This window comes from Antechinus flavipes, chromosome 2 (genome assembly GCF_016432865.1).
Source record: "Antechinus flavipes isolate AdamAnt ecotype Samford, QLD, Australia chromosome 2, AdamAnt_v2, whole genome shotgun sequence".
In the NCBI taxonomy this organism is placed as follows: Eukaryota; Metazoa; Chordata; class Mammalia; order Dasyuromorphia; family Dasyuridae; genus Antechinus; species Antechinus flavipes.
In genome coordinates, this window is record NC_067399.1 from 256,182,377 (window position 1) to 256,199,162 (window position 16,786).

General features: G+C 37.3%; 1 protein-coding gene across 4 annotated transcripts in view; it reads left to right on the forward strand.

Annotated features, from left to right (window-relative positions):
- Positions 1–1,121: 1,121 nt before the first annotated feature.
- The window catches only part of RTEL1 (regulator of telomere elongation helicase 1), a 98,924-nt gene continuing 83,259 nt past the window's right edge, over positions 1,122–16,786 (forward strand). For 3 of the 4 annotated variants that reach the window (XM_051976768.1, XM_051976771.1, XM_051976770.1), the window contains exons 1-6: positions 1,122–1,209; positions 2,756–2,890; positions 5,209–5,407; positions 5,886–5,979; positions 7,378–7,459; positions 11,934–11,994. In XM_051976768.1, the coding sequence (XP_051832728.1) occupies positions 2,789–2,890; positions 5,209–5,407; positions 5,886–5,979; positions 7,378–7,459; positions 11,934–11,994 (538 nt within the window). In that variant the 5' untranslated portion in view covers positions 1,122–1,209; positions 2,756–2,788. The remainder of the gene's footprint in view (positions 1,210–2,755; positions 2,891–5,208; positions 5,408–5,885; positions 5,980–7,377; positions 7,460–11,933; positions 11,995–16,786) is intronic. The other variant, XM_051976769.1, reaches the window with a different exon arrangement.

Here is a 16,786-nt window from a genome sequence, read left to right on the forward strand (position 1 = left end):
TACACAAAGGGCTGCCACAAACATTTTTGCACATGTGGGTCCCTTTCCCTCCTTTATGATCTCTTTAGGATACAAGCCCAATAGAAGCACTGCTAGATCAAAGGGTATGCAGTTTGATAGCCCTTGGAGGGATAGTTCCAAATTGCTCTCCAGAATGGCTGAATCAGTTCACAATACCACCAACAATGTAAAGTGTCCCAGTTTTCCCACATCCCCTCCAATATCCGTGGTTATCTTCGTACCTTTTTAAACAGGAAAACAAATGGGGATAAAGGAAAGAACAGATACAAGCAAAACGAACTTCCTGATCTTCAAGGGGGTAATTTAAAGAAAAAACAAAATAACTTGAATCCAAGGGATTTCCACCAACTGGGGAATGACAGAATAAATTGTGGTTTATGAATGTAATGGAACATTATAGTGTAAGAAATGAGGAAAACTTGGGAAATAGGAACTGATAGTGACCTGAGACAACCAGTAGGACAATTTATACCCTGACAAATTTTAAAGAAAAATATTTGAAAGCTATTTAGGAACTCTGATAAAAGCAAATGACCAACTATAAATACAGAAATCTTATGATGAACCTGACAGTGTGGTTGATGGACTCAAGGTTTAGGAAGTGAAAAGGTCACTATGCCCGACCTAATATTTACTTATTAGGAGAGTTGTTTTTTTTTTCCTGCTTTTAATTGGGGGGAAGGGTTGGTGAGCAGTGATGCTGATGTAAAAAAAAATTATTTAAGCAATTTTAAAGGTTCACAGAATACAAAGTAAACCAGAAGGAAGAACAGGCAAGGCAAAGCTAGTTATTAAAATAACGGGCTGAATTTTTTATATACTTAAAAAAAAAAGAATCGCTATGGAAGAGATTATGGGTTTTATACCCTTTGATGTGCTCTCCCTTGCTTATGTAAACGCTTATTTTGCGAGATTGGGGGGAAGGGGAGAAAAAGAGGAGTAAACAGCTCCTAAAACCAAGGGGAAAAGGATTGGACCCCATTCCTCCGCAGCAACAGAAACTTAGCAAACCACCACACACACACACACCCAAGCATCACGGGAAGAAGGAAGCGGTTTCGGACCTGGGACGTGACGTAAGTACCACGTGACAACTTACGCCAATGATTCTCTGCTGCCCGGGAAAGTGCAAATTGGGACACCGAGGAGCACCGAGAGAGACAGGGAGAGATCTTGTGAAAAGGCCTGGTGAGTATTCCTTGAGAACCGTCTTTTCATTCATGTCTACTCAGTGGTTCTGTTAAACGTCAAGGGAGAAGTAATGGTTTCTGGAACTAGAAGGATGTTCTTTAGAAAGAACTACATCTCCCAGCAGGCAACGCGGTGTCTGGCTTCCCGCTGCGCTTGATGGGAAGGATGCTTGTGTTTTACTGCAAGCTTCCAGGGGCACAGCTGCCAGCTTGGGTCTTTCCTATTCTTTGCTTCCTTTTTAACCCCCTTTTTCCCTCCTCCCCTTCTTCCCGCCACTGCCCCCCTTTCCCTACGAATATGAACACCGCAGTAGTTACAAAATCACAAAATCTCAGCTGGCAGAATGTAATAGTTCCCAGGGCAAAGTTGTTCTTCTAAAAAGAAAGGCCCGCTGCAATAAATGTGATCTGGGATTCTGCTTCTGGAGTGCTTTAAAAGTGGGGGTGGGGTGGGGAAGAACCTCACTGACCCCTCCCTTAGTCGGCCTTTTGGAGCAGTTTTAATTGTTATTTTTCTTGAAGACTTAAATCTGCCTCTACAAGACTGAAAAAGCATTGAGTGATAAAGACTGTGGGACTGTGGTATTTTCTGGAGATGCTAATACTAAAACGAAATCACCTCAGAACTTGGGAGCCCCCAGTGTAACTGGTGGCTAGTTTGAAAAAGGAGTTTCCCCCAGGCATTCTGCTCTCCTAAGAGGTCTCCTAAGATCTTAGTTCTTTCTTCTTGAACCTAGCAGAACAAGTCGAAATCCCCAGTTAACCCCCCGAGTGAATGGCTTCAGTTAAGTGGAACGTTTGATGTTTTAAAGATCGGCCGGGTGTGGTTTAAGTTATGTTTGAACTTTTATGTAACACCGTCAGCAAAGAGCTGGAGATCCTAGGCTGGAGGTGTAAGAAACCTTGGAGGTCATAGAATGTTAACCCCGCCTCCCCCTCCGCAGTTTTTGTAGAACATTTTGTGGGTGGTCAATTGGGAAGTAAGTAGCAGAATAGGATTTAAGTCCCTGCTCTGTGACCACAGTTCCAGCCCATTTTTCCAGTGCACCACACTGCCCAAGTCAGGTCTCTGATTGCTAGTGTTTTTCACTTATGACCTGGAGATAGCGCAATAGTAGTCAAAGAATGTCTCATTTGGATTCGGGAGATCTCACATTCCACCTCTGCTATTTATTAATGGTTGATTTTGGACAAATCAATTTCTCATCTGTAAAAGAGGGATCATATTAACGTATACACCCGGTCTCAGAATTGTGAGGAAAACATTTCAAACCCTAAATGCAAAAATCTTAATGTAATTGTAAATTCTAACTATTATTTCTCTGCTCTTTGGGACGCATCCAACCGCCAAAAACAAAAAAAAAAACAAAAACAAAACATAGAATGCTTTGAATATCTTACACCTAGAGGATGTTAGCAAATTCAAGTTATTGTCATTATTGTTTACAAAAATTTCATAACTGCTTTCATCAATGTGAACTGAAATAATCAGAAGTCTGGAATAATTTCATGGATTTTTATTTTAATAATTTATAAAATTTCAGGAAATTTGGCAATTGTCTTGAAAACAGGTAAATATGCCCAAGATAACATTAAATGGAGTTACAGTGGATTTTCCTTTCCAACCATACAAATGTCAAGAAGATTATATGGCTAAAGTCTTGGAGTGCCTACAGAAGGTAAGACGTCTCTTAGAATTTTTCTTTGAGTCACAAGGTCTTGTTAAAGCTATGATTCTAAAACTACCTGATTTGTTATTTACGTTTTACATATTTGTTTCTTCCTTTTCTCCTTATGTAAGTTTATTTTAAAATGCAAAATCTCAAGCCCAGAATATCGGAATGACAAAGGAGAAGTGCTTGATCAGTTAGAAGAGTTGCCAGTTTGGTTCCCCTTCACTCTCATTTTAAAATTTATTTTTCTCGTTTTCTTTTGTTGTTTTTACATCCCCTTTATTTCAAAATGTATCTTTCTTCCCTTTCCTTTCCCTGCCCAGTGAGTTAATTCTCTTGTAAACAAAGAGGGAAAAAAACTGCTTCAATAAAACCTATCAACACAACAGTCCTGTGGATGTGCATTATTTCACACTTGCAGTCATAGGATCTTAATTCTGTAACTAGAAAGAACCTCAGAAGTTCATCTAGACCTATCCCAAATCCCCACTTCTGTAATGACTCATTCAATCTATAAGATGGAAGGTCCATTTTTTTCAACTCTTCTCTGCTTTCTTCTATATTTCATTTCCCCCCTTCTTATTTTAAAGTGCAATCAAGATAGTATTTTCTGTATTCTTGCCATTAAATTCAGTTCAACAAGTATTTATTCCTGTCTTTTCTCTCCTTTGTATTTTGTAGTATGTATTGGCTATCTTTGACTATTTGTTCTTATTTATTTTTAATTTTATCCTATTTTTCACTGAAACTTTAAAAAAAATTTCATATTTCTTTTCAAATACTTCCATCCTTATCCTTAACTTATTGAACCATCTTTATAGGACAGATTCAAAAAGAAATGGGGGATTGGGAGGGGAAAGAAAGCAGTTTAAAAACTAAACATGTAATTTTGGACAGATTTTGAAATATTCCTTTTCCATAATTCCATAATTCTGGTTATGATGCTGGAGCTGAGATTTCTGTGTGCTGTTCACATCTTGTCTATGTTTTAGTCTGGTCAGCTGGGTTTTTTCTAACAAACTTGGATATATTTCAAACCAGCTAAGTTCACAGATTTTGCAGAGCTGTATTATTAGCTTCTCATTGAACATAACGATTAAAAGCATTCACATAGGAGATTTATATTTAGGCTTTCAGACAAGACAATTTTTTGAAAACCTAAATTCAGAATTGCAAAATTATTTGTAATTTAAGGATTCCCCAGTAAACTTATTTTGCTGTTAATTTTGAGCTAAAATATACTATCACATATTAGTAATTCAGTGAAAAAAAAAAAGTTAAAATGTTAAAACCAAGTTAAGTTGTGGTTTGTGGAACTAGATTGAGAGTTTCAACTTAAATTGTTTACTCAGGATTTTCTTTCTAGTCCTGAATCATGAATTGCGTAAATAATAACATTTATTGTTTACTTAGCATCAAGCATTGTGGATAAGTACAAATACATAAGTAACAACAGTCCTTTGCTCTTGAAGAGCTTCTTTTCTTTTTTTCCTTAAATTTTGTGGTTTTTTATTTTTCCAGTTACATGTAAAAATTTTATTTTAACATTTGTTTTTAAAATTTTGAGTTGCAGATTCTTTTCTTTCTCCCCCATCCCAACCCTTATTGAAAGAAAGCAAACAATTCAATATAGGTTATACATGTATAGTCATGCAAAACATTTCCATAATAGTCATGTTGCGAAAGAAAACTTTAGACAAAAAAAAACAAAACAAAACCCTTAAGGAAAATAAAATTTAAGTAAAAGTGTGCTTCATTCTCCATCAAGACATCATCAGTTCTTTCTCTGTATGGGGATAGATTTTTTACTATCAGTCCTTCAGAGTTGTTTTGGATCATTGTATTGCTGAGAACAGTTATATCATTCACAATTGATCACCTTACAATATTGCTGTTACTTTGTACACAGTACATTTCACTTTTTATCAGCTCAGGGAAGTTTTTCTGGTCTAGGTAGCAAAACTATCACTGCTATGGCTAGTAGAGGAAATGCTTACAGCTCCAAGAAGCCCAAAGTTCATAGACAACATGCTGTAGTGAAAAAATAGTGAATTTGGTTTTAAGCCTTGGCTTCCTATTCTTCCAAGATACTTATGTGACTATGGACAAGTCACCCAACCTCACCTAACCTGAATTTCATTTGTAAAATGAATACCTATTAGGGCTATTGTGAGGAATGTGTTTTGTAAACCTTTAAGTGTCATGAGTATGAGTTATTGAGTGATTCAGATACTAATCTAGTTCTGCTGAACTTTTGTGGCTAATAAAGGATCAATGTAGCCCCTTGACTTGGCTGTTTTGTCTTTCATTTCCCTGATCTTCAGAAGGTGAATGGAATTCTTGAGAGCCCTACGGGAACAGGGAAGACACTTTGCCTTCTTTGTACAACTCTGGCTTGGCGGGAGCACTTTAAAGACACAATCACTGCCCGAAAGATTGCTGAAAGGATGCAAGGGGTGGAACTCTTTCCTGATAGACCAATGTCATCATGGGGGAATGCTGCCACAGATGGAGATACCACAGGTACAACCTCCTCTTTTCTCCACTACCTTCTGACATCTGATAGCCCAGGCTAGAGAAGAAATGAACGAGATTCAAGACTGAGATGCTTGTTCTCTCATTTTCTATCCTTTGAATTCAGGTCCTCCTGACTTCAGGGACAATATATAATTATTTCACCACCACTACCTTACTGCCTTTATTTTTTGAATAAAAGGAATATGAGAATATTTGTGACTGTCTCATTTCTCACTACCCTTTCTGAATTTAAACCTGGGGTTAGAACCATTTCTTTTATGGCAATGAATCTACTTATTTCATTTCTAGTAGATTATCTTAGGTTGTAAAATTCTCCACTGGCTATGGGGGGAGGGAGTTGTTATTTGAATGCCAATTTTGCTAAATAAAAAATAATAAAATAAAATAAAAATGTTGTCTTAGGCTATTCCTCATGTAATTATTTTATTTTTGCATCCTCTGCTTCAATTCCACAATTTGTCAGCCTACTATACAGATATTCCGAAGATCATTTATGCCTCCAGAACCCATTCTCAGCTTTCTCAGGTCATTAGTGAGTTAAGAAGCACCACTTACAGGTAGGTATATGATAAAAACAGACTTTTGTAGGAGAGAAGAAGGTCTTACTGTCTAAAGAACTAAAGCATTATAATTAGTTCCCAGAGATAAAGGAATTTTTAATGTTTTTAAATTCAGCATTGCATGCCATTTTCTTTTGAGAAATAATTTTGTTTTGGGATTGTATGCATTGTACTTTCTCTTCTTGCTTATCTTAATTCATCTCCTGTGAATTAGAGGAATAGCCTAATCTAGCTACCCTTATTTTCTTTAATGGGTTGAAAGTTTGGAGCCAAGATTACTGCCTGGCATTATATTTCAAAACATTTTCTCATATTAGGAGTAAATAGGAACTCAGATATTTAGATCACATTTCAACATGCATGTTCAAGCTGAGATCTGGTGAAGACCTTAGTTTAAAAAGGCCAAGGTCTTCCACTGCTTCCAGGATCTCCAATCATTTTGATCTCTATCTTGTCACTAGACCGAGATGACTCTGGAGGAGAAAATGAAGCTGGTGACTTTGCACAGCTCATCTTCTCTTAAATCCTACTCACTTACATGCCATGAATATCACCTCTTCTTAGAGAAGGAAGGACAAACAACAACATCCTTTGCATTCCTCTATGATCCCAATCTTGCTTGTAGTTCTCTGACTCCATCACTTGAAGCAGAATAAGTCTGTTGTACTCTGAGGACTTGAGGGAAAAGCTATCTGCAAAGATTATTAAATGAAGATATGGTAGAGATTTTGATTAGAACTCACAAAGGAAGATTCATTTATCTGTCTTTGATCTCCTTCCTCTTATTAGACTTAAAGTAAGGCCATTATTGTGTGACTCTTGAATTATAATGTTTTCCTTTTTGCTTCCTCACCTCCCTCTACTCAGCTTAAGAAATCTTTCCAATATACCCAACTGACTCTTCTTCCTTTAACAAAATTATTTGGATTAATTGAAGATTTAGGGTGACCCATTTAAGATAGAAAAAGTCTACTCAGTGATTGCTTGTAAATAATAACCATTCCAATATAACTTTTAAAAACATTAAAAATTTTTATTCAGAACTTATCAAACATTATATTAAATTGGCTTTTTTAATGCATTGTAGTACAAAAAAATGTACTGTACTTGCAGCTTCATATCTCTCTTATGAAGAGTTTGCTTTTCTTTTTAAGTACCTAGTAAATTCAGCCTAAGACTTTCAAAGCCATACTGCCCATTTCTGCTTCTTTTTGTCTTCCTTCTATACCTTTATAGCTTGCTGGCCTCTCTATGTCTATTCTCTGCATGTGTCCAATGCATTGTACTTTCTCTTCTTGCTTATCTTAATTCTGCATGTGTCCAATTTCTGTCTGAGCCATGTGTTTTATGGACTTTCTTCTTTTTTCTAACTAAATATGCATTATTTTTAAATAGACCAAAGGTGTGTGTACTGGGCTCTAGAGAACAACTGTGCATCAACCCTGAAGTGAGGAAGATAGAAAGTAACCACATACAGGTAGGAACTTGGCATTCTCTATGTTTGACTTTCTGAGTCTTCAAGCCCTTCCGTTTTATATGCCCTTTTCATTTGCTTGCAACTCATCAAGAATTCAGCAGTTCCTTGCTTGCATTTTTATTTTTCTTCCCAGATTATTTATACCTTCTGAATTCAATTCTCCCTGTGCAACAAGAAAACTGTTTGGTTCTGCACACATATATTGTATCCAGGATATACTGTAACCTGCTCAACATGTAAAGGATTGCTTGCCGTCTGGGGGAGGGGGTGGAGGGAGGGAGGGGAAAAATTAGAACAGAAGTGAATGCAAGGGATAATGCTGTAAAAAATTACCCTGGCATGAGTTCTATCAATAAAAAGTTATTTAAAAAAAAAAAGAATTCAGCCATTCTTTTAAAATGCATATTGGGGACTTTCTTTTATTCTTCTGCTCAGTAGTGTTCCCCTCAACTTAGCTGCCAAAGAAGAAAATCACTCCTCTCTCATTTCCATCTTCCAGCCAGCTTCCAAAGCAATTTTTTCTGAAGGACAGGTCTGACAGGATTTCTCCCCTCCCTTAATAAATTGCAGCTATTTCCAATTTATTGCTTCTGAGATCAAGTACAAACTCTTCTGTTTGGCATTTAAAGCTTTTCATGAACTGATTCCAACCTATTTTATTCACTTTATCAGTTGGTAAGCATTTATTGAATACCTGTTATGTGCCAAGTACCATATTAGGCATTGGAGATACACCAAAAAATCCCACCAAAAAGCCTGTCTTTATTCTTAAGAGCTTATATTCTTTTGGGGAAGACAATCTATACATATCTAAATATACTCAAAAGAAAAAAAAGTAATTAGAAGGCACTAATAATTGGGGTAGGTGAGGAAGGCTTTGGTATAGAAGTTTCTCAGTCAAGCAGAATTTTAAAGGAAAAAAATTATTCTAAGAGTAAGGAGAAAAGAGTGTAATTCCAGGCAAAGAGGGTGGCCATGGGAATATACAATGGAATGCTGTGTGTGAGGAAACAATAACATAGGTTTGGTTGGACTGTATAGAGTATAGAAAGAGAGGTGTAGTGTACATATAATAAATCTGGAAAGGCAGATTGGTGCCAGGTTGCAAAAGGCTTTAAAAACCCAACAACAGCATTTATGTTTGATCCTAGAGGCAGTGGATACCTGCTAAAGGTTATGGAGGGGAGAAATGACATGGTCAGACCTGTGCTCAAGGAAGGTCACTTTGGCTGCTCGGGAGGTTAACATGAAGTGAGGAAAGAATTATGGCAGGAAGCCTTATTAGGTGGCCATTATGATAATTCAGTTAAGAGTTAGTGAAGCAAAAAAAAAAAAAAATCCACTGTTTAAAAAAACTCAATGGGTGGGCGTGTAGCTGGAGGAAGAGAGAATTTGGAACCTCAAATTTTAAAAAAATGAATGTTAAATAAGTATTTAAGTTTTTTTTTTTTAAAGTTAAAGGATTGAACTACAGTGTTATCTGTGTGAATAGTGAGAAGGGCAGAGATGTGAAATAGAAACAATGAAATTTAGAAATATGATAATGTGGGATGAAGAAGAGTGAGGAGTCAGGGATAATGCTGAGGTTGTGAATATTGGAAACTGAATGGATGACAAAAATAGACAAAAATGGGGGAAATTTGGGGAAAGGGTGAATTTGAAGAGAAAAAATGATGAGTTCTGTTTTGGATATATTGAGCTAGAGATATCTATAGGCCATCTATTTTTTTTCTTTTTCTTTTTTTTTTTTATTATTGTAGCTTTTTATTTACAAGATATATGCATGGGTAATTTTTCAGCATTGAGAATTGCAAAACCTTTTGTTCCAGTTTTCCCCCTCCTTTCTTTCACTCCCTCCCCCAGATGATAGGTTGGCCAATACATGTTAAATATGTTAAAGTATAAGTTAAATACAACATATGTATACATGTCCATATAGTTATTTTGCTGTACAAAAAGAATCAGACTTTGAAATAGTGTACAATTAACCTGTGAAGGAAATTAAAAATGCCAGGGGCCAAAAATAGAGGAATTGGGAATTCTATGTAGTAGTTCATACTCATTTCCCAGAGTTCTTTTAGTGGGGTTCAATTCATTACTTAGGCCATCTATTTTGAATTATCCATTAGGCAGTTATTGTTTAGGGCCTGGAGCTCTGGAGAGAGATTTAGGCTGGATGTGTAGATCTGGAAATCACTTTTAAAGAGATGGTAAATTCATGGGAATTTATGTGATCATCAAGGAAGAGACTACGACAGAAGAAATAGGAGGGGAGACCAAAGAAGAAGGGAAAAGAAAAGAAACGGGCCAGAGAATTTGGAGTATACCCACAATTAGTGGGACATGAATGATAATTCAGCAAATTATATTGATTGAGAAGGACAGTCAGGGAAACTTAAGAGAGAGTGTTGTGACAATTCAAAGAAGGGTATTCAGGAGGAAAGGATCCTCAGTGTGAAATACTATAGAGAGGTCAAAAAGAATCTTGCTGGAGAGAAGACCATCAGATCTTGTAGATCTGGCCACTGTAGAGATAAATTAGCATTAGTGAACTGATAACATCAGAAGCCAGATTTCAAAGGTTGAGGAAGGAAGTGATAGCGGAAGCATAGGCTATAACTATCACTAGTAGACATTTCTTGTAGTTTGGCCAAGAAAGGGTAAAGAGTAAGTGCGATGGTAGCTTCAGTGGGTGATTAGATATAGTGAAGGCTTTTTAAAAATGGGAAGACTCAGCTGTGTATACAGGCAGTAGAAAGGAACCAGCAGAGAGGGAGAGATTTGAAGATTAGTGGGAGGGTGATGTTTAAGGGCTCTAGAGATGTCAGAAGAGAATAGGATCAAGTGCACATGTGGTAGCGTTGACTGGCAAGAAAAAAGGACCATCAATCATCAGAAATTGGAATAAAGGAGAAAATGGAGGATGATGTCAAACAGTTTTGATATGAAGAGATGGAGAGAAGAACCTCAAACTAATGGTCTCTTATTTTCTCAGTAAAGTATGAAGTGAAATTCTTACCTAAGATTTGGAGGTTGGTGGGGGAAGTTGGGAAGAAAGTGTGGAAAAGTGATACAATATGTTTGAGGCAAAAAAGTTTGCCTGGGGGCAGCTAGGTAGCACAGTGGATAGAGCACCAGCCCTGAAGTCAGGAGGACCTGAGTTCAAATCTGGTCTCAGATACTTAACACTTCCTAGCTGTGTGACTCTAGTGAAGTCACTGACCCTCAATTGCCTCAGTCAAAAAAAAAAAGTTCTCCTGGTCCTTAGGAGTGAGATAGAGAATCACATGGGGAGGAATTAAAGGATTGCTTTGCTGCAGTAAAAGTCCAATTGAATTAAGATGACCTGAATTTGTAGGGGACCCAGCTGGTTCTTTGCCAGCTCCATTCAACCACGTGGGAACATGTTGCAGAAGCAACATAGGGGAGAAATAACCTGGAGATGATGCTTGGCAAGACAACAATGGCATAGTTTAAAGGGAAAGAGATTTGGGAGTAGAATATAGATTAAAATACAAAATAGAACAGAACAGTATTGATATTGTGAAAAAAGGAAAACAAAATCAAAGTAGAATTAAGAACCTGAGAAATTCCTGAGGGGCAGAGGGATTGGAGGATTTGGTCAGGATGAAGAATAGGTTTAGGAGAGTAAGGTATATAAGGGAATTGGGAATGATAAGAAATTATGATCAAATAGAAGAGTTTTTGGTTATGGAATTGCAATAATAGAGGAGGGAGAAACCCTGGGTGTCACCTTCTTTATGTGTGGTTTCCTGATCCCTCAAGATATTGGTGCCTCTTCCTTAAAATCACCTTGTGTGTACTTTGCGTACTTTGATGCTTCAGGTTTCTTTTGATAGGTTGCAAATTTTTTGAGGGCTGAGACTGCTTGATTTTTGTTTTTGTATATTCTAGTAGATAAATATTTAATCCTTACTGATCAGGTCTAGATCTCAGTAGCTTTTACTATTTTTATTCCTAGTTTTTGAAATTGGATAGGGTTGAGGTGAGAAACCCATGATCACTTCTCTTCAGGTTTTTCTGGTGCTGTGATGTGAAGGTATCTCAGGAGAAGTTGTTATTTCTAGAATCATAGACTCTGAAGTGTCCATAGAAAACTGACCTTAGAATTTTATCTAGTTCAATTGCTTGCTGAAGCCACAGTCTCCTCAGCAGTAGCCAAAGAGTCTTCCAAACTCTGCTGTATGTGCCCTATGATAGGGAATTCACTTCCTCATAACAGTCTCCTAACCAATGATTGCTGATGAATAAACCTCTGACCCTGTGCAGAAATTCTCATTAGCAACTGTCTATTGGAACAAGGAAAAAGAAAATTGGGAGTACAGCACTTCAACCAGCTGATGTCCATTGGAGATGATTTTTGCCATTTAGATCTTCCATAACAAAACTCTTCTTTTGCCTTTTGGGCATACTGGTCCTTCAGATATGTATACAAATATATTTTATTTTCCAGATCCATGTGTGTCGAAAGAAGGTATCAACTCACTCGTGTCATTTCTACAACAATGTGGAGGGTAAGTGGGAACATTATCAGTTTCTTTGGAAGAGGCATTAAAGAAGAATGATATAATTTCTTCCTTTTTTTGTTATAAGTAAATGTGAATTTACATGGCCTACTTCCCTTGTAGATGCTCTACTGGATGGAGTCAAGTACTAATAAAACAGGATTCCATTTCTGACTCTGATCATAAATATTTGAGCTCATGGGACTTGCCCTTTGGCCACATAGGGACAGTAATCAGAGATGTAACAGTGTATGATTGTTACGACTTTTAGTTTTTCAGGGATTCAACTAAGTGATTCAATAGACCTAAATGTAGATAATGAAAATCTTGTCATGGTTTAATATCAACATTCCTCTGTTATGCGCTAAAGGGTAGTTCAGAGTCTCTCCCTTGAAGTTTGGCATTCTTTGATTATTTGTCCAATAGATTTAGACTGGCTCTAGCAACCAGAAAATCAATGAGAAAATACTTTTAAAACATGGCCTCTTGAAACAAATTATTGATTGTCAGGATCAGTGCCATTTCCTGATGATGAATTGAGTACTGTTAACTGGACTGGTTCTAGAGTTAGGCAATCAGTATTAGTCCTTGGAGTTCAGCATTTTTCATATTCCCTCAATAACAAATGGCCTTGGGTCTCATTCTGTTACATTAGGAACAATTTTTATATTCTTTGCAAGCTGTGCCATAGGTAAAACTGTCATCTATATTAATAACAGTCACTCGCATTTAAATGATTTTTTACCAGAGCTAATGGCAACTGTTAGGTAGGTAATGCAAGTCTTATTCTCATTTTATAGATGAAGATAGAAGATGAGGGGAATTGTTAAATAAACTTTTAGCTGGGGAAAAGTCAGTTATCTTACATGAAAAATGTTGTGCTGCTTCTCCTCTGTTAGAAAAGATATAAAATTTCCTTTTAATGCCTTGATATTCTACATATTCTCTCAAATGATCATATGTGATTTTCTATTTGGTGCCTCTGAAATAACCCTCAAACTGTCCATATTTCCAAATATCTAGTTCTTTTGCACAGTGGCAAGCTATTTAAACTATTTCATTGGAGTAGAAGGGCACAAGGGGGAAATTATCCAATTGCATAGTCTCCTCAGGAAGGATCAAGTCAGTGTTCTCAGGTCTGAAGCAGCCACACTAAAAGTCCCATTTCTCTTCTTTTAAGATACTGTCTCTTATTTCCAAAGAAATTTAATGGTTGATAAAACTGCATCACATAAAAAATGGTTTTTAAAAGAATAGCTATTTGGTATCTTTAGAATTGAATGGTTGTTTCAAATCAACAAGATTTATATTTATTTGTTATTTTCTATCACTCTTTGTTGCCAAACTTATATTCTTAATAGGCCTGTTTCACCACTCTCTTGGGGATAAAACCTGATCATGGCAGATGGCCTCACAAGAGCTAGAACATTAGGAAGGATAGATTCTTCCAGTCTTATTTTCCATTTATTTAACTTTGTAAGCTGTTTTAAATCTTTTAGAGAGTAGAGGAGCAGCTAGGTCATGCAGTGGATAGAACACCAGCCTTGAGGTCAGGAAGACCGCAGTTTAAATATGGCCTCAGACACTTAACACTTCCTAGCTTTGTGACCTTGGGCAAGTCACTTAACCTCAATTGCCTCAGGGGGGAAAATATAGAAAATGTTTTCCCAATTAAAATTTGGCAGTTCTATCACTGGGGTCTCTCTTAAGAACCCTGTTATTCTACCTAAAACCTATTAGATGTCCATCTCTATCTTTGCAAGCTCTTTGGGACCTGAAGAGAGCACTCTGGCACTTCCAAGGTTAGCTGAGAGTTTGGATGATTTCTAGGTGCCTTACTGCCACCATATGGCCTTAGACTTCCTTCTCCTGCTCTGCATCTTTATGAAAGCAGCCTGGTTTTCATCATCCTTTCTTCTTCCTGTGCCACTAGAACCACAAAACCACTAGGGTTTTTTTTTGTTATTCCACTGTGAATAAATAGGTTAACTGAAGTTATATATCATTCACTCTGAATAACTGCAATTGTTGCCTGCTTGAGTTCAGCAAACATATATCAAGCCCAGTGGGGAGCCATTAGTAGAACTACATTGTGATATTTGAATTTTTACTATTACAGACATGGTGGAGGAGGGCCACAGAAAGAGAAGCTGCCCATTTTTTCCCATTCAATTTTCATTGTTTTTATAGTAGTTGGTGTTGGAATCCCAGTGTTAATTCAACTTGAAACAAGGTGATAACTCAAGGGAGATGTTAGAATCCTAGTGTTAACTCAATGGAATTGATACAATGTTTGTGTTCACACCTTTAGAGAGCTCATATAAGCTAGAAGTATTTAAGTACTCATTGGAGTTCACAAGTATGGGAGATTCACAAAGTTAACTTTGTAACTTTGTGAATTCACACCTCCCTTAATCCCTGCCTCCAGAAGGAGGAGGAGTCAACCTTTGGGAGATCATATATATAGAAGCTCTTAGAGCTTCAAGTTAGTTACTTCGGAACATTGCCAGGGGTCAGAGAGGAGCACTCTGGGAGGAAGCCCACAAGCCCACTCGGAGATGGAGTCAGATTCATTCCAACTTTCACCTTGGTGCTGGCTGGAGATATTTGGAATGGTGGCTAGCCTCCTGCACTTCCCCCATTGAGACCAAGGCTGGTCTGAAAGGCTCTCCAGAAAGCTGCCCCAGCCCCGGCAAGGAGACAAGAGATTCATTCCATCTTCCACCTTTGTGCTGGCTGGAGGCTGAAGAAAGCAGAGGCAGAAGCAAAGGACAAAACTGCAAGAGCTCTTGGAACCAAGGAGAGAGGCTTCTAAGAAAACTAACCAGGCTATATTAAAGGACACAATAAAAGATTTGAACTTTTAGCACCTGGCTGCATTTGGATGATTATTACTTTTAACTGAAACTAAGGCTACCTCCAGAAAACCTCCCCGAGAAACTTGCTCTCCCCCAGAGAACCATTATATATATATTTTAAAGTTTAATACTTTACAAATCACAAAATTATTGTATAATTCCATTGCGATGTACTCCAGGAAGTTGTAGAATTATGCTTCACATTGTTAAAGGTATTCAAAGTAAAACGTTAATGTGAGAAAGAAAAGATATAATAATCAAAAAGTGACATAATTACTAAATTTTAGACTTGGAAAAAATATATGAGGATCTCTAGTCCAGCCAATAGTCTCCAAAGAACCCTACTTTCAATACACAAATCAAGTGATCATACAACCTCTGCTCTGAGAATTCTAATGAGATAAAAAATATAGAACCATTATATTTTAAAGAAGAATACTACAGTTGGGAACCCAGAGTGAATAATTTATTTAGCTTCAGTTAATTTATTACACATTTATTAACCATTAGCTATGCCTAAAACATAATGAATTAGATATTGAGGATACAAAGAAAAATATGAATTAATGCTCAAAGAGCTCATATTGCATTGGGAATATATAACATATAATCAGAGAAGTAAATACAAGCTAATATAAAGAGAAAGAAGCCCTAACAACTAGGGTAGAGAAGTAGAGGAAAATGACAGGAGGTTTAAGATTAAGTTATTCCCTGATCATATGCATTTCACTGAGCTCTGAAGTAAGCTAAGATGCCTTCCTGATTCTAGGTCCAGTGTACTATCTCCTTCGCCCTTACTTAACTACATTACTCCTTATCAAGCCAAATCTCTTTACCTGTTCAAGCAATCTTTTTCCATCTTGTCTCCTCTAACAGATTGTTCTTTCTGTCATCCCTACTTTATCACTTATTTTCAATTTCTCCCCATCTACTGGCCTATTCACTACTCTATGATAACATGCTCATGTCTTCCCATCCTGAAAAAACGCTCACTTGATCCTTCCATCCTTGCTCTTGTCCTTTATCTCTTCTGCCTTTTGTAGGCAAGTCCTCAGAAAGTCCAGCTACAATAGGTGCCTCTGCTTTTTCTCCTTCAATCTCTTCATAACCTTTACAATCTAAGTTGCTGAAACTATTTTCTGCAAAGCTGCCAGTGATCTCTCTTTTGCCTCTTTGTATTCCCAGAACTTGGAATGGTGCCTGACACATAGTAGATACTTAATAAATGTGCTCTCATTGATTTATTGTGAAAACAAGAAAGTGAAGCCAGAAAGAGGTGTTGCAATAGGAGAAAGGGGGCTGGGGGAAAATTGGAGTTCACAGTGAGATTGAACAGAAGTAGACTACAGAGAAAAAGAGAGGAGAAATGGGAAATTAGGATAACAATGCAATTTCAGTCAAGATTGTAGAGATGTAATGTTTTGGGTGCTGATGAAGGCTAAGGTGGGAGATGGCTGAGTTAAAGTAAAGAGGGAAGTCATGAGAGTTAAAGAGGTTGATGAACTCAAGCCAGGAAATGGAAATAGAATAAAGAGGTTTTTACCTTGGCAAGAAAAGAGCCCTGAGTTGTAGAGGTTGGGGAACAGGAGGGTAGGAATTTGCTCGCTATAGGAAACAATTTGAATAGAAAGGACATTCATTGAGGTGATCAGTGAAAGTGATGAGAGAGTTAATGATAATAGTGATTGGGAAGGGTATATGGTAGAGATAGTTGTAAATCTTGGGCAAAATGCTACATGCACCTTCATTGTACTTCTACAAACTGATTCTGGTAGAGTCTTGTGGTAAAGGAGGCCAGGCATTCCCTAGTCACTTCACACCTTTGTGGCAGTGTGGTAAGGCATCCATCCCCTGCAGCTGCCCCTTTTCCCACCCTCTTCAGGCCTCCAACAGTGATGAGAGGTTCATGGGGCTGGGTTTTTTTTTTAATCTGTGTAACTGGA